At 57.3% G+C, this 21,640-nt stretch overlaps 1 protein-coding gene across 2 annotated transcripts in view; it reads right to left on the bottom strand.

Moving 5' to 3' along the window:
- Positions 1-322: 322 nt before the first annotated feature.
- The window catches only part of ANXA11 (annexin A11), a 39,857-nt gene continuing 18,539 nt past the window's right edge, over positions 323-21,640 (bottom strand). For both annotated transcript variants that reach the window (XM_025434294.3, XM_035715411.2), the window contains exons 2-15: positions 16,803-16,865; positions 14,855-14,967; positions 13,606-13,998; positions 12,279-12,366; positions 11,940-12,034; positions 11,212-11,325; positions 9,430-9,520; positions 8,969-9,048; positions 8,779-8,835; positions 6,626-6,719; positions 3,893-3,988; positions 2,827-2,885; positions 2,511-2,633; positions 323-1,150 (exon numbers count right to left, since the gene is read on the bottom strand). In XM_025434294.3, the coding sequence (XP_025290079.1) occupies positions 1,091-1,150; positions 2,511-2,633; positions 2,827-2,885; positions 3,893-3,988; positions 6,626-6,719; positions 8,779-8,835; positions 8,969-9,048; positions 9,430-9,520; positions 11,212-11,325; positions 11,940-12,034; positions 12,279-12,366; positions 13,606-13,998; positions 14,855-14,967; positions 16,803-16,857 (1,518 nt within the window). In that variant the 5' untranslated portion in view covers positions 16,858-16,865 and the 3' untranslated portion in view covers positions 323-1,090. The remainder of the gene's footprint in view (positions 1,151-2,510; positions 2,634-2,826; positions 2,886-3,892; positions 3,989-6,625; positions 6,720-8,778; positions 8,836-8,968; positions 9,049-9,429; positions 9,521-11,211; positions 11,326-11,939; positions 12,035-12,278; positions 12,367-13,605; positions 13,999-14,854; positions 14,968-16,802; positions 16,866-21,640) is intronic.

Genomic DNA, 21,640 nt, shown 5'->3' with positions numbered 1-21,640 from the left:
GCCTACCCCAGGGGTCATGCATGCGCCCTCCTGCTCGTGCCTGCCCTTCAGGACCTGTATGAAGGACCACACTCGTCCCACCTGTCCTGAGTGGACTGAGCCGCCCTCGCATCCGACCACAACCCACCCTTCAGCATCTGGGCCCGAGCGTGGATTTCCAGAACCTCCCTTCTCATTCCTCTGCGAACGGCCACCTAACCTCACAGTTTCCCGAGCATAAGTCTCTACTTAAAGTCATAGAAATTTTCACTGGCTACTCAGGCCAGAACCCTGAGCTACAGGCAGAATCGAGAGGCCGAAGAAAACAAGCTGGCACCAGGGAAACATTTCCAAAACGTTCCAGAACTGGCTGACTTTAATTTCGAAAGTTTTTGGCTATTGACATTGGGGTTTAAGGCACATTCCAAATTACGAGAAGCCCTGTCACTGGCAGGGAGCTGGCTTTGTTCTCATGGTTTTGCGTGGAAGAGGGAACAGATGACTTTCTGGCCTTTTTCTTCTTCTTCTTCTTTTTTTTTTCCCTTTTCTAAGAAAACTCTAAGGAGTGAGTTTGGCAATAACAAAGCTGATGACACATTCTCACCAGACGCAAAGATTACCGTTAAAGGTCTTCCCTTTTACTCCTTACTGAGGACACGGTGCTCCCCCGCCAACCACTCTCACCTGAAATGTGTACGCAGCAAAGGCCTGTATGTGTCTGTCTGGCGAGGACTATTAAAAAAAAAAAGATGCTTCCGAATAAAAATATAGATTACGTGACTAATAGGAAGCCGAGACTCAGCCACAAGCAAAAGGGAATGACTGCACGAGTCAAGAGATAAAATGTCTACTTTAGCAGCAAGCGGCTGTGAGGGCTGGGGAGGAAGAGGCGCCCTGAGAGAGGGACCCAGATCCTACAGCACGAGCATGACGCACGGAGCAGGAGAGGAGGGCGGAGGAGGACGGGCCAGGCTCTACTGACGGACGGGCTGCACCGGGACACCTGGGGGGCTCTTTTGTGGATTTGTTAGGAACAGATGGACACTCTTTTGACCTTGTCCTGGCATTGCTGTTGCCGGCAGGTGGACGGAAGTGAGCCACCCGTCACAGCTCAGTCGTTGCCACCGCAGATCTTCAGCAGAATCTTCTGGTAATCCCCCGAAGTGTCTCCCTGGTTGCAGAAACAAGGAAGACATCAGTTAGGGGAGCCGTGGCGGGTTTCAGCCTCCTATTTCCTGATTTACTTCTGCCCCAAGCGCGCCTACAGGGAGGCAGGCCCAGTGGGGAGACGCACCCCTGCGCAGTCCCGGGGCGGGAAGGCCCACACACCCGGCGCCACGGGGCCCCCACGTAGTGCGGTGTGGTTCAGGCTCCCTAGCCCGCTGCTGAGAAAGACAACTGTGCTCACCCCAATGATCAAAGTCAGACCTTTAAACAATAAAAACCCTTCACTCAGGGCGAACTCGTGGTAGTCTTTTCCCTGTGCGTTTTCATTGCGCTGCATTGAGACTGCGCGTGATGCACTGCCACGGGCGCTCTGGGGTGAGCCTACCGTGACAGGATTATCTGGGCGTCGCAGCTCACCCCAGCCTCTCCTCCCCCTGACCCTGTTGCACTCACATAGAAGAGATGAACACACTTACCTAACTTCTTTTAAAATATATATGTATTTCTTTATTTTAAATAATTTTATGTAGGGTTTTTTTTTTTTTTAAGTCAGCTCTAGGCCCAACATGGGGCTTGAGTCACACGCTCTGCCGACGAGCCGGCCAGGCGCCCCACTCTTAGCTAACTCCTGATTGTTTCCTTCCACCATGACCTTCCTCGGAGGCGAGGCCTACGGCTCCTGGTCAAGTTACTCCACCTCTTCATCAACAGTATCGGCTTTACAGCCAGAAGATGGAGATCGGCTGTTCTCAGTGACAGGCCCAACGTCAAATCTGAGGGAGTCTGGAATCAGAACCTGGTTGCGGTGACTTTGGCTTCAAGGCTCACCCAAATTTGGACTTTAACGGTCAGAAGGAATTCATCTTGTCAGACCGGCCCTGGCATGCGGTGATACCTCGTTCAAGGCCCCCTGAACTCCTGAGCGAGTACGACTGTTCTCCCTGCCTTGGGGATGATGGAGCTGGGGTTCAGGGAGGGTGAGGAAGGGCTCGAGGTCACACAGTTAGCAAGTGGAAGAGCCAGGCGGGACTCCAGGCCTGTGACCCCAGCGCCCTCGCAGTCAAGAGCTTCCTACGCTGCCTCTGCTGTGAGGCTGGGTGACGGAGGTTCCAGGGAACCTCGGGACGGGTGTCCTCACCGACCTGTCACAGACTCACAGGGTGACCGAGGACCAAGGTGGGGAGGCCCTGCAGGGTCAAGACCCAGCCTGCCCTCAGCTGCTTACAAGAGTCTGGGGGCAACTGGGCAAAAAGCTGAAGTCGAGGAGAGCACATATGGAGCCCATGGGCATAGAGGCCCGGAGTTCTGAGCAGGGAGGTACAGGGGACCACAGGGGTGGCCCGGGGGACCCCAGAGGGATGTACCGAGATGTCGTGGTACAGCGACTTGCCGTACAGCCGCTTATACTCCATTCTGATGTCCAGGAGGTCGATCTCACTGCGAGACACCATGATGCGAATCAGGGTCCGGTCCTTCGTTCCCGCTCCCTGAAGAGAGTCCACCAAGGGCATGAGCAACGGGCCTCCTTACTGTCCCACCTTCCCGCCCATGGCCCTCTGTCTGCTTGGCTGGCAGCTGGCTTTCCTCATGCCTTCTGCCCTAGGCAAGGTCCTGCTCACACGTGGGGCTGAGACCTGCCCCCACCCCCTGCCAAGACCCCTGCATGTGGGAGGCACGTACCCTCATGGCCTTGTTGAGCCTCTCGGCAAAGAAGGCTGGAGTATTCTTGAGACATTTCACTAGGAGAGAGAAACAGAGCATAACTCGATCTGCAGGAAACTCTCAGTCCAAGGGGCCATTGGGAGAACGAGTGTCCTCGGAGGAGGCTGCACGTGAAACATCCACCTTCCTCTCTGCATTCTCCTCCCGGCTCAATTATCTGTGACCTTGGCTCTGGCTCTTTGGAACAGAAACACGCTGAGCCTGGACCCCAACCTCAACCTCCTCCCTGTCAACAATGTGGTGAAAGGAGCCACGCAGGGGGAGAAATCTGGCCGGTGGCAAGGAACCGTGTTCTATACACAGGGCAAGCTAGGGACTGTGACCCCCACGGACAGGGAACGGCTGAGTGGGGTGAATGCCTCAGGCCACGATCCCTGTATCATGGGAGGACACGCAGGGAAACGAGGAGGACTCATCATCTGCCCCAGCGAGAGTCCCAGGAAAAGCGCAGCAAAAGACGGGCATGCTGTGACCTTCCCACAGGGCACAGAGAGGCAGCGAGGCCTCCGCCGGCGGGCCAAGCCCTCACAGGGGCGGCTGTGGGGCCCGTGAGGCCCTGCTGCAGAGGGCACCGGCGCTGCAAGGGGCGCCCCTCTGTTCCAGGAGCTCCGCCAGCTTTCCTTAGCAAGGGCCTGTTTTGCTGTTGCAAGTAGAAATCTTTCCACGTGTTTCCATCACAAACATCTGACAACTGCCTGCAGGGATGTATTTTTGGAGGAAACTTGGCAGGATATGAGTCATCTTCCTCCGGGGGAGCAGCTGGCTGCCCTCCCACTGGTGCCCACACTGCTGCTCCCTTCCCCAGGGTGGCGCTTGAAATAGAAACCAGACACCTCCAGGGCAGCTGGGAGGTACAGCGCCGCCGCCTGGGCAGCAGGCGGGTTTCCCACCACTGAGGCACAGGGCTTGGCGTCTGTGTGTTCGCTGCACTGCCCCACAGCCGGACGGTGGTGAGCACCCGGAGAACGGACAGTGCACCCCGGCCCCAGGCGCGCAGGCGGCAAGGCAGGCCCGAGACGCCTACCCACGGCCAGCATGCCCTGCTCCAGGTCCCCGGACATCTCCCGGCAGATGCTCTTCTCAATGTCGCGACCTGTCATCCGCTGATACTCGTTGAAAACTAGTGGGAAGAGAGAAGGGACAAGTTACTGACTGAATTCTGTCCCCACAGAGTCACCTCAGATAGTGACTGTTTTGCACATACAGCCTCTAAAGAGGTGATCCGGTTAAAACGATGGGTCCTGATCCAATCTGACCAGTGTCCTTGTAAGAAGAGATCTGGACACACATGGGGATGCCAGGGACGCACACACAGGGGACGTGCCTGTTAGACATGGCGAGCAGCTGGCCACCCCGCAAGCCGGGGGCAGGCCTCAAAGACACGAATCCCACCCGCGCCTCGGTGTTGGCCTCCTAGCCCCCAGCACGGGGAGAAAATAAGCATCTGTCGTGCACGTCACCCGGCTGCACGTTACCCGGCCCGGGGTACTTTGCTGTGGCCCCGAGCAAACCAACACAGGACACACGGTGAGGAGGCCTCCCACCGTCGCTCACTGTACCCCACGTGGCCCTACTGACCGGGCCCAGCCGGCTCTCACGTCAGGCAGGTTGTTCACCGCGCTCCTGGCAGCTCAGGCTCGCCCAGGTCATGCCTCGATACCCCACCCAGCACCCTCCACACATGGCGACAGGATTTGCGTTCTTCTCAGACCCCCTCACTTCCGGCCCGTGCCCACCCACGTTCCTTCTCCACCGTTCCACGGGTCTGTGTTGCCTATCGGTCTGTGTGCTGACACCCATCGGGCCCCCATGGCAGCTGGACTCCAGGCTGCTCGCGAGGCAGGCAGCATAGGGGTCCCTCCGAGTCCTAGCTGCAGCTCTGACCCCAGATGTAAACCTGCTTCCCCTGCCTGGGGCTCAGTTTCTGCCACTGCTCCCCGAACTTCTGCTATCTGCATGGCAGTGTCATGGTTTCTGCTGCATCTCTAGGAGCCTCATCCCTTAGTGTTTTCTTCAGATCACCTCCTTTGCTTTTCTCTTTAGTAATAATACTTGAGAAACCACAGCTTTGAGGAGTGACTTCTATAGTCTCTACTCATTAAATAATGACTAAGATGGGAATGTGTTCACTCACTGCAGTGTGGCTGGAGACCAAGACGTGCTCTGGAGCTTCCAGCTGGGTGACCTGACTTCCCAGCTGCCCGGCCCCCAGCCCCCGCCGCTCCCTCAGCCTAACGGGAGCTCGCAAGCGCCTGCCGGGTGCAGCACGGCCTCAGTGCTCGCACAGAACAGGTGCACAGGTGTCTGGCTCTCCCCTCCGCACCGTGATGCTCAGTGCACTGTCATTGTCATCGCCTCACGTGCTAGCCTTTCCCTTCCTCTGGCTCCTTGGTCTCCTGTGCCGGCCAGGGCCCTGAGCAACACGGGATCTCTCCAGTTTCCCTCCCGAGGGAACTTCTTATGGTCCCAAGGCCCCAGACACCAATGACCCAACCAGAGCTCCCGAGCTTCCATCTGCAGCCCAGACTTCTCCTGACCTCTGGAGTCCTAAACCCAGCTGCCCACCTGGACTCTCTAGCCCAAACCTCCCGATTCTCTCCCCCTAAGCCAGCTCCATCCACAGCTTCCTGACTTCAGGAGGGACGGATTCCCCTCCTCTGCCAGCCCGGCTGGGAGACAAGCTCGTGTTATCCTCCACCTCACACCCCACGTCCAAGCATCAGCAAGCAGGCCCGGAATCGGCCCCTCCTGCCTGCGACCCCTGCTACTGGGTCCAGGCCACCAGCCTCTCCCCGGCACCACTGAGGCAGCCTCCCAGATGCTCTCCTGCTCCACAACTGAACCCTCCACCCTTTACAACACAACAGCCAACATGTAAAATCTAAGTGAAATCACATCCCCCGACCAACCAGAGCCCTCCAGTGCCTCCTGGTTTTACTCAGGATGAAAACCCAAGTCTGTGCAATTGTCCACAAGGCCACCCACCATCTCTCGCCTCCTCCAGTTCTCACTCACGCCACCCGCCCCAGCCTCACCGACCCCCTTTGCTATTTCTCAGTCGTGCTGGGAACCCCCTGCCCCCCTGCTCAGGGCCTTTGCACGTGCAGCTCTCTCATGTTTTCAACTCAAACACCATTAGCTCAGCAAGGACCACCCCAAGCACCATCCCTAGCACCATCCCTGACCCCTGTGCCACTCCCTAACCGTTTCTAACTTTACTGTCTCTCAACAAGGGATTTACCATCTGGCACAGATTTTACTTAATTTTTGTTTACTGCCTGTCTCCCAGAACAAGGATGTGAGCCTCAGGACAGCGGAGATTCCATAATGCTCTTCCCCATGTCCACTCCTGGCCCCGGCACTTGGCAGGAGCTTGGTTTACAGATCCTGAATGACTAAACAATGTACTTCTGTACAATGTAGGATGGGTTGTTGTGCTCATGTCTGTCTGCTGCACTTTGTACGGCGCTGGATCAGGTGCTCTTGAAGGCTCTCTCAACTCTGATTTCCACATTCTGGTGGATAAGGACAGCAGCGGGAGGAGGCGGCCACTTCTCTCACACCTTCCTTTGCTTTCGCCCAGAACCAGATGCACAGAAAAACTCGAGAAACCCGCTGCTAAGATCTTTTACATCACCACCAGGGGGCTCTTTCAAGGAAGAGTAAACCCCACCCCAGACTTGCAAACTGCCGTCTCCCCATCATACCTCATCTGCCCTCATTTATCTGCCCCCAGGGCGGCTGGGGCCCACCTTACCTGCCACCAGGTGGGCCCGGCTCCGGGAGCACAGAATTGCGTTGAACTTGGACTCATCTGTTCCCAGGCGGTTCTCCCCAGCCGCATACAGCTCCTGGACAGAGGGGAAGACAGGTATACAGTGCAGGCCTCGCCCCAGAGACCAGGCCCAGGCCAACTAGGTCAGCCCTGCAGGCCCACCAAGGAGGGAAGCGGGACCAGTGCCCTGGCTGTGCTCCAAGCACCATGCAGAACCAGACACCATCCACACATCTTGCTAGGTAACACAGGATTCTGAGGCAGGGTGGGTGTGCGGGGTGGGGGATGGGGATGGGACACTCAGGACCAGGAGAACCCAGGCCAACTGAGGCCAGGACAGGAACCCAGAGAGGAGGCAGCAGGCGATGGGGAGGGGAGCACAAAACAGGGGCTGGGCCGGAGTCCTAGCTCTGCTGCCAACTTGCCACAGGACCCCCGCTTGGAGCCCCACTTCATCTCTGAAATGTGAAGGTCAGATTAGATTCAAGGTCACACACTTGAAGGCCTAAAGGGGTTAGCTGGGGAGCTGAAATGAGGGAAATAGGCCAGCATAAGGCCAGAGGGCGGTGCGGGTGAAGGGTAAGCACGCGCAGGGGTGATCACTTCTCAGCACCTGCCGGGCACTTTCGTAGAGAAGCACAGACCCACAGTTGCCCGAAATCCAGATTTCTATGTAAAATTTCCCAATCTTTGTAAGGAGTGTCCCTATCCATAGGGGCAACAAACGATGACAATGAACACCATGACGACGAACAGACTATAATTGTGGACGTGGGACAGCACGTAGCGGGCACTTCCCTAGTGCCCCTGTGTATACCAGCATGGTGTTTGCCAGCAGGCAGGATTCGCACTTGCCTATCACATTTTTGCAAGTCTGAGCCCCAACTATTTGCCAATTTGCCACCCTGGCACCAGATGGCCCAGAAGTGCTCTCCAGGCCTCAGGCAGTGGCTCTTAGATCTCAAGGCACTGACGGCCAGGGGAGGAGGGCAGCCACTGGGGGCTTAGAGATCCCAAGGTCAAGGTCCACACCTGAGACAACAGAGAAGTGGACACAAAACCTTGAGAGTAAGGCAGCGTCTTCCTCGGCCAGGGAACAGCCCGGCCTGTCTAGCAGACAGGGAAGCGGAGACAGCATTCCCACCAGGGCGAGGACCAGGGCTGCTGGGACCCTGGGGATGCCCAGCCCTGAGTCCAGACACGGGAGCAGATGCCTCAGGCCAGGGAGCTGCAAAGGCAGACCTCAAAGGAGGGCCTCTGGGGTGCTGCCGGGGCCCATGGAACAAGCCCGGAGTCTGGGCCCTGATCCAGTCCCTGCCTCCAGGTTCCTCCATGCACAACGCTCTACCTTTCTGAGCCTCAGTTTCCCCATTTGGAAAGGAAACGGACCAGCCCAGAAAAGCAGCTGTCTTCCAGCCCTAAAAAGAGGGACGTCCACAGAGGTCCCGTCTGCCTCCCAGACGGCAGAGATAAGGCGACTGCTCGCAGCTCCTGGCGAACGCCGGGCTGGGGGCTGCAGGAGCGACAGAGGCAGAGGACAGGCCTCGCTGGCTCCATCCCACCAGGAAGCTGTGGCTCTCTCCGGCCAGACTGCTGCGGTCTGAGTTCATTAGTGGGAAACCCAAGCTCCTCTAGGGAGGCGCTCAGATGGTCCGTCAAAGAGATGGAACGGTGAGAGACCTTTGCCTACAGTCTACAGTCAGGCCCAGCCGGGCCGAGGGCAGAATCTAAGGCCATGTAACTAAAGTGACAGCTGGTTTCTGGGCTCTGACCTTCAAAAGCCTAACGGGCAAGTGTAGAGTCTGCCCACCTGCAAACACAAGGACAGTCACAACCGAATGCAGGAGGAGGACCAGGTCATGTGAAACCCCACATCCATAATCCCCTACCGACTCGTGTCATATTGACTGTCACCCAGGTTCACGCCAAGGGGGAGTCAGAAGCCTACAGAGGCTGCAGGACGCTCCTGGCCGCATGGCTGGTAAGCAGCAGAGCCCATCGAGACTCACAGCATCCGGAACCTGCTCCTTATCACTTGCTCTTCCCACCCCAGAGCTCCTCCCTCGTGGAGCAAGAAAGTGGGGGTGCCCCCTGACTCGGGAAGCCCAAGTGGGGCACCTGGCCATCACACCCACCTGGGCGTCCCTCTGCACCAGCGTCATGTCCACGTTGGTGCTCTCATCCCGGTTTCCCTGAAAGGAAGCAGGAGGTATGGTCAAGGCTGCTGCCTGAGTTGCGGGGCCTCCTCCGTCCCCCTGCCTTTTCCTCAGAGCTCAGGGATCCACCCTTCTGCTCTGAGCCCCAGCTCTGCCGTGGTAGAGGTACCTGAGACAGAGAGATGAGGAGCCGCTGAAAGTGCCCTGACGTGTCGCTTCGGATAGCCTCCTCCAGGGTCTTTTTGAATTCTGAAAAGGAGACAAGGGGAAGGCCCACTCTGCAGCCAGTCAGCAGCAGACACAGGAAGGAGAAGGGCCCGAAGCCCCAGGTGCGATGAGACAGGTGCTCCACACGCCCTCCAGGGACACAGGGGCTGTGACTTCCAGGCCGACCTGGCCTCTGTCAGGCTCGGCGGAGCCACACCCCTCACCCCTCCCTTACCATAGTCACCTGCCCCGTGTGTCAACAGCAGGCAGGGCTGGGTCAGGGATCAAAGCCCCGCGTGTTGGGGGTGGCAGGAGATGAGGTGATAAGAAGGCCAGGAAGGTCTACGAGGCCGTGGGAGAGGGTGCGGCCAAGGCCAAAAAAGCACTGGAGTCTGGAGGGCTGAGGCCAGACGCCAGCCTCACCTGTTTTGTAGGCTCTGCTTAACTCCCGGATGTGCTCGTTGCTGCGGGAGGCCAAGATCTCGATCAAGCAGGCTTCGTCAGTGCCGGCCCCCTAAGGTGGCAGAGAACACAAACCGCGGCTCCTCACCGGCACCCTGGGAAGAGCGCGGGTGCCCTGTGCCCCGGCAGGAACCCCGCCGTAGCGGCTGCCAACCCAGGTACGCGCCCGCCGCGGGACGGCAGCTGCTCCCTGGGCCCCGGGCAGCCAGGCTCCCTTCCAGCGCCCCAGGCCCAGGCCGGTCCCAGATAGTGGCGGTGACGTGGTGACCAACTGAGGTCACACGAAGGACCAGGCCCATTCCCCCACCGGGGAACTGAGCATCAGAGAGGTGTAGCGACTTGTCCGAGGCCATACAGTAAACCCGGATCTGTTTTATTCCAAGTTCAGCTCATGAATGAGACAAGACACAACTGAAAAACGGGTATGAAGCCAGAGTAGCAGTGTGGACGCGTGAGAGCCGTGGACTGGACTGCGGAGTGTCTGAAGACACCCAGGGGCAGCGCCAGCGAGGCCGAGAGAGGGCCACGTGGTAGAGGACGCAGGCAGCACCCGGCGGCTAGGCTGGCTTGAACCCGGGCACCGGCCTTCACGTCTCTGCGCTGCTACCACCACCCCCGGAAAGCCCTGAGGACTAAGGGTGATGCGCGTGAAGCACTCAGAACAGTACGGTCCCCTAAGAAGCACAGCACGGGGTGGCTACTGTCACGATGACCACAACTGTTAGGGTCCTCGGGGCACCAAGAGCTTCTGTTCCCCACCTTGCTCAGTGCTCACCACACAAGGAGCGTCCACATTCCCATACGGATGCCCAGTGACAGAGGACCCCAGACCTGTGCTGTTTCTGTTTCCTAAGCCATCCCCTCGTGAAGCCAGCGGGGGGCGTCCAGGGGTCAGGGGGCCACTCCCTGGGTGCCGTCCCAGCTGCCCCCTGCCCCTCCCGGGAGGAGGGCATGTCTGAGGGTTTCCGCAGGAAAAGTCACTGTGCCTATCAGGCCTCTGAAAAATGACGGATTCCTTCTGGAGCACCTGTTCGATTCAGAGGGGTTTCCCCCTTCTGTGGGGGGCTGCCCCCCTCCCATCCGCAGGACACCTGCTGTGGGGCCCGGGAGCCACAGGACCGTATGGAAGGTACAGGATCCTCCCCTTGGTCACAAGTGACTGGACTGAGGACAGTCAGAGTCTGCTTCTATTTGGAATCTGGACTGAGGGACAGGTCTTCTCCGTGGCTGATTCTCTGGAGAAGTAAATGGACGGGGGTCCACAGGGATCCTCTGCCCCCTGAGGGCAGAACGAAGTGGGCACTCGGGAAGGAGCAGAGACGAGAGCAATCCTGCCTGTGCCCGGCCCTCCTCAAGCCAGACAGCTCTCCTTTCTCCTCAAAGCCAATTCTGCACCTCGGTTTTCCTGAAAGCCCTCCAGAGTGTTTCTGTTGTGCGCTAATACAGAGTCCTAGATGAAGGAGGATCATACCACCCGCGGCCCCGTACCCCTCTTCCATCACCATGTCACCACCAGCCTCCTCTACCACGCAGCTGCCATGCTTTTAGGACGGACAGGTTCAGATGCCTGCTGATGATGAAGGACACCTGTTTTGCCTCTTCCAACCTGGGAGGGTCCAGGGACCACACTTACAACAGCAGCTAATGAACAGGTTAAGCCCCACCGTGCAGTTCAGGACTTTCTCTGGCCTGTCCGTCCACGTGAGCAAACGAACACACGCATCAACACAAACGTGCACGCACCTTGATGGCATCCTTTATCTCATAAACATCGAAGAGGACGGGGGTCTTCATTAGAGCCAAGATTGTCTTCTCAAAGTTTCCTGACAGTTCAGATTTCAGGTCTTTGATCAAATCCTGATCGAATATTCAAACAGACAGACTTATTTGAGAATCTATAGGAGGTGGATTCTCACCTAACTGGGACAATATCCCAGATCTGAGGACCAGCAGCAGCACCGCATCACCCAGGGGCTGGCAGGAAAGCCAAATCTCAGCCAGCCCAGACATGCAGAGCTGGCCTGCGATCAGCTCAGCTTCCAGGGGGCCCGTGGGGTACCCAAGCTGGAGAAGCACTGGCTTGGGACACCAGTCTGTTCAACTCACCCAGTGTTTTACCTAAGGTTCACAAGTCCAGAGGTTCAAAATACATCCCCTTGCATTTATGCACAACTGAGAGACTTTTCCTTCAAAGCTCCTCTACCAGCGACACCTCCTAAGGTGGTCGTGGAGAGGGCAGGGATTAACAGCCTGGGTCCCGGGGAGGAAAAACCAGCCGGGTGGGAGTGAGCATCTTTTGTGCTAGGGGATGCTGTCGGCCAGGAGGCCACTGCTGGGTGGGCGGCAGGAAATGCCCTCATGGGCCTTAATGCGAAGCCAGGAGACCTGGGCTCACTGGCACCAAAGAAAAGCAGGGGTGAGTGGGGCTGTGCTAGAGGATGTGCCTCAGTTCCCTTTCCTCCCCTACTCACCTTGCCATAAGCAGTCTTGAAGGACAGGAGGATCTGCTGCCGCTGCTTGTTGGAGCGGCTCCCCAGGCAGTCGATGATGGCCTGCTCGTCGGTCCCTGTGGGAAGAAGCAGTGGATGAGGCAGGGCTGGGGGCGTGGGGATGCACTGTGCTGGCAGCTTCCCTGGCCCGGGCCCTCCCATTCTCCTGGGCATCTCACCTGCCCGCCCACATCTACGTCCTCTTCCACCACCACCACCAGGACCTGGGTCCCTCCTCCCAGAAACCCTGCACGGAGCCACCATGGAACTGCCTGGCGGTCCGGGGAGTACTTAGGACCTGAGCCACCGGGGGTCCCTCACCAAAGCCCTTCATAGCTTTCCGCAGGACCTCAGCATCTCGCAAGGGGTCAAAGCCAGGAGCATCTGTGATGGTGCCTCGGTTTCCAAACTGCTCGGACAAACAGACTCAGGTGAGATGTCGTTTCCCCCCAAGTGCAAGACTTCCCCACCCCAGGCTCTGAACGTGACCTTTTTACTACACGCTGGGGTACCTGAAGGAGACAGCAATGAATAATTGAGCGAGCCCACTGTGACCATGACAGGTCCTCATGTTCTGGTGCTGAGGCAGAAGCCTGGTTCGTGGCTAGAAGCATCTCTGAGTCCTAATGCTAAAAATCTGCCCTATGTCCAGGTCCTCCAGGACCGGGCCTGGGTTCCTGATGGGGGGGGCGGGCGTGGGAGCCTCACGGCCCTAGCACATGTGAGCACATATTAGAGCCGTCCTAGCAGGGTCTGGGTAGTCCATGGAGCACCTCTGAGCAAACGAGAAATAGGTGCTCCCTCCAGAAATGCAGGTGTCCGGCCTTTACCACGGTTCACACCACCTGACTACTCCCGAACTCACACTGCTTTTCCTGGCACTGGCAGCTGCACTCCCCAGCAAATAAGGGATCCGGTCTAAGTGGTCTCCTGGTGGATTAGCTTCTGGGACTACTGGTGTTCACAGAGTTGAGGAGAGAAGCTCAGAGAAGGGCTGAGGGGGAAGGCAGAGGAAAGATAGAGACTAGGGCAGGGGTAGGGGAGAGTGGTGGCAGGGAGGAGAGGGACCCTCGGGCTAATTATAGTAGTTGAGCACATACCACTAGCCCTGTGCTTGGCTGGCTTGGCCATGTAACCATGACAATGAATTCTAGGCACTGCAAACAAGAAATGCTCTCCAAAATGAGCCGAGAGCGGCCCCAAAGGAACTGCCAACAATCTTCCCTAGCCAAGGGAGGTTTCCAGAACCCTCCAAGACCAGCCTGAGAGGCACCTGTGGGAATGAAGTCTAAGCCCCATTGGGCACAAGGCCTGAGGCCAGGGGGCTGGGCAGTTCCTACAAAGCACAGGGCCAAGGAGGTAAATGACACGGGAGGAATGACGAGTACCCTGAAACGTTCAGATCCAACGTGCACATGGAACATCTAAACAAACTGCGAGAAACAAGGCAGCTCCCTAAGGTCCCTAAGAACACAAAGCAGGGGTGGGGAACCTGAGAGAAAGCAACTCTGTTACAACAGGAAGTGACAGAGGGAGGACGGAGCCTTTCTCCGTCCGCTGCACCCTCCCTGGCCTTGCTGGCAGAGGACACAAGGCCACGAATCTCAGGCCTTTGGGACACGAAGGGCAGTGCAGGGCGGGCACTCACCCGGGCTGGAGGCACAGCAGGGGTGACGGTCCCGGACCCCAGGTATCCTGGGTAGCTTGGCACTGGCTGCTGCTGCTGCCCAGGAGGTGGCATTGGCGGCTGCCCAGGGTAGGTCATTGGTGGCTGTCCGGGGTAGGGCCCTGGGGGCTGCTGTCCAGGGGGCGGCATGGGCTGGCCTGGCACAGGGGCCCCTGGGTATGGCGGGTATGAAGGCATCCCAGAGGGCGGGTTCCCTCCAGGGGGCGGATACATTCCATACGGAGGAACAGGCTGCTGGGCGGAAGGGGGCTGCCCAAAACCCCCAGGGGGCATGGGAGGGTAACCCCCGCCGGGGGCCCCAGGGTATAGGTTTGGCACGTTGGCTCCTCCGAATGTCCCGGACATGTTGGATGCCTGAAAGTGCACAAAGCAAGCCTAAGATGAACGGCCCCTGAGGAACATGGCCACACCCTGTCCATCTGTCCTTCCCTGACCCGAGCCCTGCAGCACAGAGTCCGAGCATCCCTGGCTTCTCAGCGAGGCCCAACCTCGTCACCCAACCCAAAACTACTGTGCCCTGTCCCCTCTACCTGCACTCCTGGCCTTTTTATCTGCCCTCAGGCACCTATTTGTCCTATTGCCACAGTTTTACTAATGGCAACTGTCTGCTTCCCAGGAGAGAAGAAATTCAGGGCTGAGATTTTGGTTTGTTGTGTGCACATATGCCTGGTGCCTAGAGCAAGCCGGGCACAAATGAGGCCGCGGACTGGCTGCACAGCTGACAGAGAGCAAGCATTTGTTCTTAGGTGATAAAATATATTATTTTACAAGCCAATTAACAAATAGAAGTAGCATGTCTGCCTACGCTCCCAGGCACCCACTCCCAGGCCCGAGCAGATAGTCATCCACACACACACACACACACACACAAATACGCACATGCACGTGCACTGGCACACAACACACGCGCACACACAGACCCTCACCTCTCTCCTCACCCTATGCTGAGCTCACATCAAAGGTGCACAATACATAATCTATGAAGGCACCACCCCCATCCTATTCAGAGCTGAAAGGAAACCCAATGTGCACCCCTTTTACAGAGGATGGTGGGCAGAGCCCTGACGAGACCCCTCAGCAGCCCGATACTCGGTGCCCGCAGGTACACACACGGAGACGCCTCTGAAGCCACCGAGGCCAGCAGCCTTCGTCCCTCCGGCCATGCAGGAGTGACCCCCAGGGGCAGCCCCAGCAGGGGCGCTGGACTCACCATTCCCGAGAGGTAGTCCTGGTTGAACTGCCCTGCGTAGTTGGCCATGTTATCCAGCCCGATGGGGGGCATGCTGGGTGGGGGGTAGCCAGCACCTCCCCAGGCACCGCCACCTGAAAGCAACACCAAGCCCTTCAGTGCCGTGCCAGCACTCCCCGCGGGGAAAGGCACAGCATCAAGCTCTCGGGTGCTCAGGAGGGGAGGCCAAGCAGGGCCTCGCGGACACCGCTACAGACCCCATGGAAAACGGGCAAGAAACTTGAACCCAATCCTGCTGCCAAAGGAAGAGAAGAGCAGGAACCTTCCTCTTCTTCCAGAGAGGAAGGTGGGGTTCAGCAAACACTCGCACGTATTACCTCTATGGGATAAAGGAGGTAGACAGGCCAAGGACAGAACTGCCCTGCTGGGCTCACCATCATGGAACGGGAATACAGACATAAAAACAGGTGTCATTTGGGGACAGCGTGCTGACCCAGGACAGCAGTAAGCTCAGACCACCCAGAGAACCCACAGTGAGGCAAAAGCGTGGCAGGTTAGGGTGGGTGTCCTGCTGACCAGGTTGTTTGCAATCACGGTCTGTGAAGGGCAGGGAGACGAGGACGACAGGGTGGAGGGAGACGGGGCTGGGTCACGCACACTGACACACATCCCTACAAGGGGGGCAGCTGGGGAACAGCAGTAAAAAGCCCCAGCTCTGAACCCAGAGGGACCCAGTGTGTGCCCTGCGGCGAGGCACTCAGCCCCTCTAGTTCAGCGTCCTCAGCTGCCATGAGGGGTAATAATTAGTTTGCCTCAAACTGGGTGAGGACGAAGGCCTACCGCCTGTGCGGGGCTCCCATGGTGCAGTGGGCACTGGGATAAGTGGCGAGGCAGCTAGCATCGCTGTGTGGGCCGTTGGCCTGTTAGATGCCTTTCTGACCAGGGCAGTGAAAGACCCTGAGGATGGAATCACCAGCCTGCTCGCTCTCTGCTGCCTGGTGTGGTGGAGGTGGTGGTGGCAGTGCCAGGACACATCGCAGGTCCCTACCGGGGAGAGGACCAACCGCGAGGTCAACACTGACAGACCCGGGCTTGGCCTTGTTCAGAGGGCAATGATAGTGGCAGAGCCACCTCCCTGCTCCAGACCTGTTCTCTACCTGTTGAATGGCAAGGTGGGCACCAATGACCTGCAGGGTCATGAGTGCTCAGACTCAAGGACCTTTGCTCTGGGAAATGAATGTGCCCACAGGTCTCGTGGAGTGAGGGGAGCGCGGCTCAGGCAACCTCAGGATGACCAGCCTATAATGATCCTCTCGTCTCCCCCGCTACCATGGGGACCCAGTATCATTTCAGGAACCTAGGAGGGGCCAAGGCCAGAGAAGCTGATTTCTAAGCATGAAGCGATGTGCTGTAGGTGGGGCCGGGATCTGATGGCCTGACTGTGGGTGCAGCCCCAGTGCTATCAGCCCACAGCTTCTGGCAGCTGCAGCAGGAACATGTGACCCTTGGCGACTGCCTCCACTTCCTCCTGTGGCTGGGGGGAACCCTGCTGCTGCAAAACCATGCAGCTCAAGCTCAGGGTAGGAGAAGTAATGGAAGGGCAGTCGTCACCTAACAGTGCTTTGGACGACAGTGCCAAGGGCTTTACTTGGCTATCTTAGTATCTGGGGCAACCCGGTGAGGGAGAGATACCTGAAACCATTTGCAAAGAAGAAAACAGAGTCCCAGAGCAAAGAAGGCATTTGCCTGCTGCTATCAGCTAAGAAAGCAAGAAACTGGGTCCTGGACTTGCCTTGGCTTCAAATCCAGGCCTTTCCTGGACCCTGGGTCCAGGATTTTCTCCAGCTCCTCCCCATGTACCCCTCAGGGTAGAGAGAGGACTGGAAAGCACTGTTACTCTCTCCCTGTCTGCTCCTGGACATTGAGCAGAGAGGACGTTCCCTCCCCGGCCCACCCCAGCCCCTCTCACCTGGTGCAGCTGGGGGGTAGCCTCCTGCGGGCGGAGGATAGCCTGGGTAGCTCATGGTCCGATCTGAAAGGGAAGAGGAAAACATGCTCAGCCTCTGCCAGGAGCTCCTACCAGCCACAAGCCAGGCCCCTGCAGGGGGACAGGCTGCATCAAGCCTGACCGGGACCAACCCAAGTGACCGTCCATGTCTGCTAGGCCCCCAGCTAGAGACGACAAACAGGGGCAGGCCCATGCCCATGTCCATGTGCACCACACCCGTAGTTGTGTTTCTCTGCAGACCCCCATCCCTCCACGCTTCACTCTCCCTCTGCTGACACAGGATTCCACGCACGTGGAGCTCAGAGGCGAGCATGCACTGCCTCATTCTCAGGGGCCCAGATCTATTTGTCTTTATTTTCCAGTGTCTTTGTCTCCATCCAGCCAGAGCCCAGTCTATAGACCCCAAGCTATCCACAGTGGCCTCCGACCATAGTGGATCTGCCCCCGAGCTACATTTTTCATTCTCCAACCTCTGGCTCATCAGACATGGGAATGTGGCAGGAGATCACCAGTCCTAGAGACAAGGGACCTCAGGAGCGCTCATGTGATCCAGGATGGGGAATGAGGGCAAGTGAGGTGGCTGGAGCTCGGAAAGGGTAAGTGACTTGCAGATCAGGAGTAGGGAAGGAGAAAGGCCTGGAATCCAGGGCTCTTGCCTGTTGGTGCAGGGTGGGATAGCTGCTCTCACAAAGTCCCTCTGTCTACAGATCCCTCTGCCATGCCCCATGCCAGTTAAACTGCCTGGAGGGACCCAGACCTGCTGCGACCCGAGCCACTCAGACTGTCATGCAACCTACTTCCTTTTGCTCATCAGTGGCTGCTGCAGTCTGCAGAGGCGTCCAGTGACAGGTGAGGATGTCAGGAGACCCGCAGGCCCCCTTAAACCATTACACCTGCTGACCCCAGGTGACCTGCTCCCTGTGGTGCATCAGGCCCCAACCTAGTTTTCAAGGTGCAATGTGTGCATCAGAACTGCCATAAGGGCCTGTTAAACACACGGCTGGGCTCCACTGAGGTTTGAGTCCATAGAACCAGAAGCTGCATTTCTAACTCATTTCCAGGTGATGCTGCTGGTGCAGGGACCCCACTTTGAGAACTACTGCTCTCGATGCCACCATTCACCTGTAAGATTTGAGTTGCCCTTCACAGCTACAGTGGGGGTCTGCGCCTGCTGTTTGCAAGGAGGCTGAAGGGCTTCCTTAAGGTGCCACACTGGTCCCCACAGGGCCCACTGAATGAGGGCGTGGGGTTCTGTTTGGGCCAGTGTATCCAGAGGTGACTGTAGGTAAAGCAGCAGAAGCCAGATGATGGCCTAGGGACTTGGAGAGCTAGAACTGGCTACCTACGGCACGGGCCAAAGCCCTGTTCCCTTACATGCTGTGGTGAGGGGGTTGGGAGCTCCCGTGGTCTTGCCCTCGGTCTGATTCCTCTCCCTGTGGTTGGCTGAGCCTTCAGCACAAAACCCCCTCCCAGACCCTGCCCTCAGCCTGACCCTCCTGTTAGAATCCTCAGACCCTGCTGATGAGGAGGGCTGGATATCTGAATGATGCGTGGGCCAGGAACCTTCTGACGGAAGAGCCCTGCGTGAGGTCAGCAAGAGCTGCGGTCGTGTCCCTGACACCCTTCCTCTGGAGACCACCATTAAGCAGAAACTCCGGCTACCAAAGACCCCTCCCCACTCTTCCGGTCTCTTCCCAGAGGAATGAGGCCAAAAGGCCCCATCCACCAGAAGGGGGGGAAAAACACAAATCAAAACACCAAAACTAATCTCAGGGTCCCCGGGTGGCTCAGCTGGTTGTGTCTGCCTTTGGCTCAGGTCATGATCCCTGGATTCTGGGATCCAGCTCCACATCAGGCTCCCTGCTCAGTGGGGAGCCTGCTTCTCCCCCTCCCTGCTGCTCCCCCTGTTTGTGGGATAGTGAAAAAGATAAATAAAATCTTTAAAAAACAAAACAAAACAAATCTCAGCCAGAGATTTAAATATAAGAAGCAGCCCTGAACTCCAAAGACATAAAATTAAAGTTCTGCACAATAAGAAACAAAGAAAACAACAAAAAGAGAAATGACAAATTTAAGAAAAATGTTTTGCAATTAAAAAAAAAAAAAAAAACACCTAAGCCCCATGACCAGTAGAGAAACAAATGAGCAAACAGGGAATTATAGGAAAGGAACCGAAGGTTTTACCCACACTAAGATGCTAAGAGATTTGCCAATTACAAGCACAGAGATGTCAAAATGTGAAATACAAGCTCTGAACCAGAAACTCACCTTCTGGAAATTTATTTCCCAGGCACACTTAGACCTGTGTAAAGTGACGGGGACATGGATTTTACTGGGACATTCTGTTATAACAAACCCCTAACTATCTGTCCAACTGCAGCAGGCTGATGAAGTGGATCCAAGCAGATCCATACAGTAAATGCTCTGTAGCTATTTTTATAATTAGCCAATTCTATATACGGGGATGTGAAATCAAGGTGTACACTGTGTGTTTACTAAGCTAATATTTTTAAAAAAAGAAAATGTAGACAAACTCAGTGGTGTACACACACACACACACACACACCCCATCCCTGGAACGATAAACAAGAAACCTGGTGACACTGGTTGCCTTTGGAAGGGAAATCTGGGGTTAGACATGAAGCTTACTGTTTATATTTGCATTTTTTTGGCCACATGCATGTACTGCCTATTAAAAAAACAACTTTAAAAAAGGCCCAATTCAGGCGGGGATTTCTGAGCTCAGCTGAGGCCACGGTTGTTCTTCCAAGATCTGAATAACTCACATAGGGTCTATTCAGCCCCGGGCAGCCCAGCTCCAAGCCTGGGGTTAGCAGTACTACATAAACATACGGGGGACCCAGACCCAGAGGGTCCGCTGGTCTCCCCGCCCAGGGCAGGCGCCCAGGGCAGCCTCGGGCTGCTCCCAGGGTGATGGCACCCTTCCCAGGAGGGCTTCACAGACTTCCCAGCAAGAGTTAAAAGCTGTCCCTCGGCAGTGAGGGCGGTGAGCCAGGTCTAATCCCATCCAAGCAGCAGGCCTTCATCCCTGGGTCTCCCCCCACCCCCCAAGACACCACCTCCAGTCTGGCCCTCTCGAGAGCGGCCTCATTTCCCCACCTCCCGTCTGCAATACACTCCCTTCTGGGTCTCGGAGCTCTCCTCAGAACCCAAGGCCCCAGCTGTGGTCCCTGAAGAGCACGGGGCAGGGCCAGACAACACCCCCCCCCCCCCCCCCCGCCACGGGTTGGGACACAGAGTGTTCTGGACAAGGAGCCCTGGTGCACATCCTGTTAAACTCCTCCCGCACATTCTATCTGCTGCTCGGCCCGCTGAGGTGTCCAACGCCCCAGCACCCAACATCGTAGTGCTCAGCTTTGCTTGGTAAGCGTGACATTTGCTTTCTTCCAGGTCACTGGTAGGAAAAGGGCCAAGGACAACACTCCTGAATAGTCCCTGCCGACCACGCCCCAGCCACGACAGCAGGTGCAGCCATTCTCTCCACGGCACCACGTGCGTTTCCCACGCACTTCTCCATGGTTTAAAGAGGGGCCGCCTCCCATGAGGACTCTAACATACGGCCCGGGCCTGCGAGCCCTCCAGTTGGTTCAGCTGCCGAAGGATTCCCCAGGAGCAGAGCCACGGCAGCCGGAGGGCCTAGGGCGCCTCGGGGCGCCCCATCCCTGCCCCTTGGGAGGCTGCTTGGATTCAGCTCTCCCACCCACAATGTCTGCGTGCTTTCCCCTTTCTGGACATGAAGAAATCTGCTCATGAGCCAGTCATGGGTAACCGCCGCCTCCACTTTTGCTCAAAAGAGGTCCCCACCCGGGCCTGCCGTACTTGGTGATGGTGTTCCTGGCACCCGGGGGCCACCATGTCCCCGCTCAGAGGTGAGCTCAAGCAGGTCTTTTTATTTTTTATTTATTCATGAGAGACAGAGAGAGAGAGGCAGAGACACAGGCAGAGGGAGAAGCAGGCTCCCTGCAGGGAGCCTGACGTGGGACTCGATCCCGGGTCTCCAGGATCCCACGCTGGGCTGAAGGCGGCGCTAAACCACTGAGCCCCCTGGGCTGCCCTCAAGCAGGGCTTCTAGGGGCTCCTCACCTTCCTCTCCCCGCGGCCGCCTGCCCAGCACTCACTCCCCACCACAGAGAACACAGGGAGTTACAACCGAGCAGACTGGCTTCCTCTTCGGCGTCCACCAGTACCACACCTTCTGCTACGTCTGTCCTTTAGCAAAGAAGAAAGGTACCCGGGCAGGGACGCTTCACATCGCTGATGCCATCTGGCAGGCCTGGCACACCGCCCGTTCTGCGGTGGCTCTGGTCAGGACGGTGACACGGGGGCTCCCCGGAGAGATTTATTCCACATGGTAGGCAGGTGGCTTCTGTAGGGATCGCTCCAGTTCTTAGAGACCAGCCCCTGGGGACCTTCCAGCCTCCAGTCCTGCCGCTTTGGGGCCTGTATGGTGTGGCCACCACCCTTGCTTCCTCCCTGGGCCATCCACCTGCTGCTAGGCACTCGATTTCATCCAGCTGTGGCCCTCTCAGGCTTCTCAAGCTTCGGTCTGCAAAGTAATCACCTGTTGGACTTGTTACACCTCAGATTGCTGGGTCCCTTCCCACATGCTTGGAATTGGGAGGTTTGGGATAGGCGCTCAAATCGGTGTTTTGCACACACTTCCTGGTGGTGCTGATGCTGCCTGACTACGGACCACACTGCTTCATCTTGCCTGAGAAGCTTCTGGACAGCTCGCCGAAAATACCTATGCGCTGGCCCCAGTCATGCTGGCCCCGTCA

Source organism: Canis lupus, chromosome 4 (genome assembly GCF_003254725.2).
Source record: "Canis lupus dingo isolate Sandy chromosome 4, ASM325472v2, whole genome shotgun sequence".
Lineage (NCBI taxonomy): Eukaryota > Metazoa > Chordata > Mammalia > Carnivora > Canidae > Canis > Canis lupus.
The sequence above is the reverse complement of the archived record's forward strand: the minus strand, read 5'-3'. Positions and strand labels throughout refer to the sequence as shown.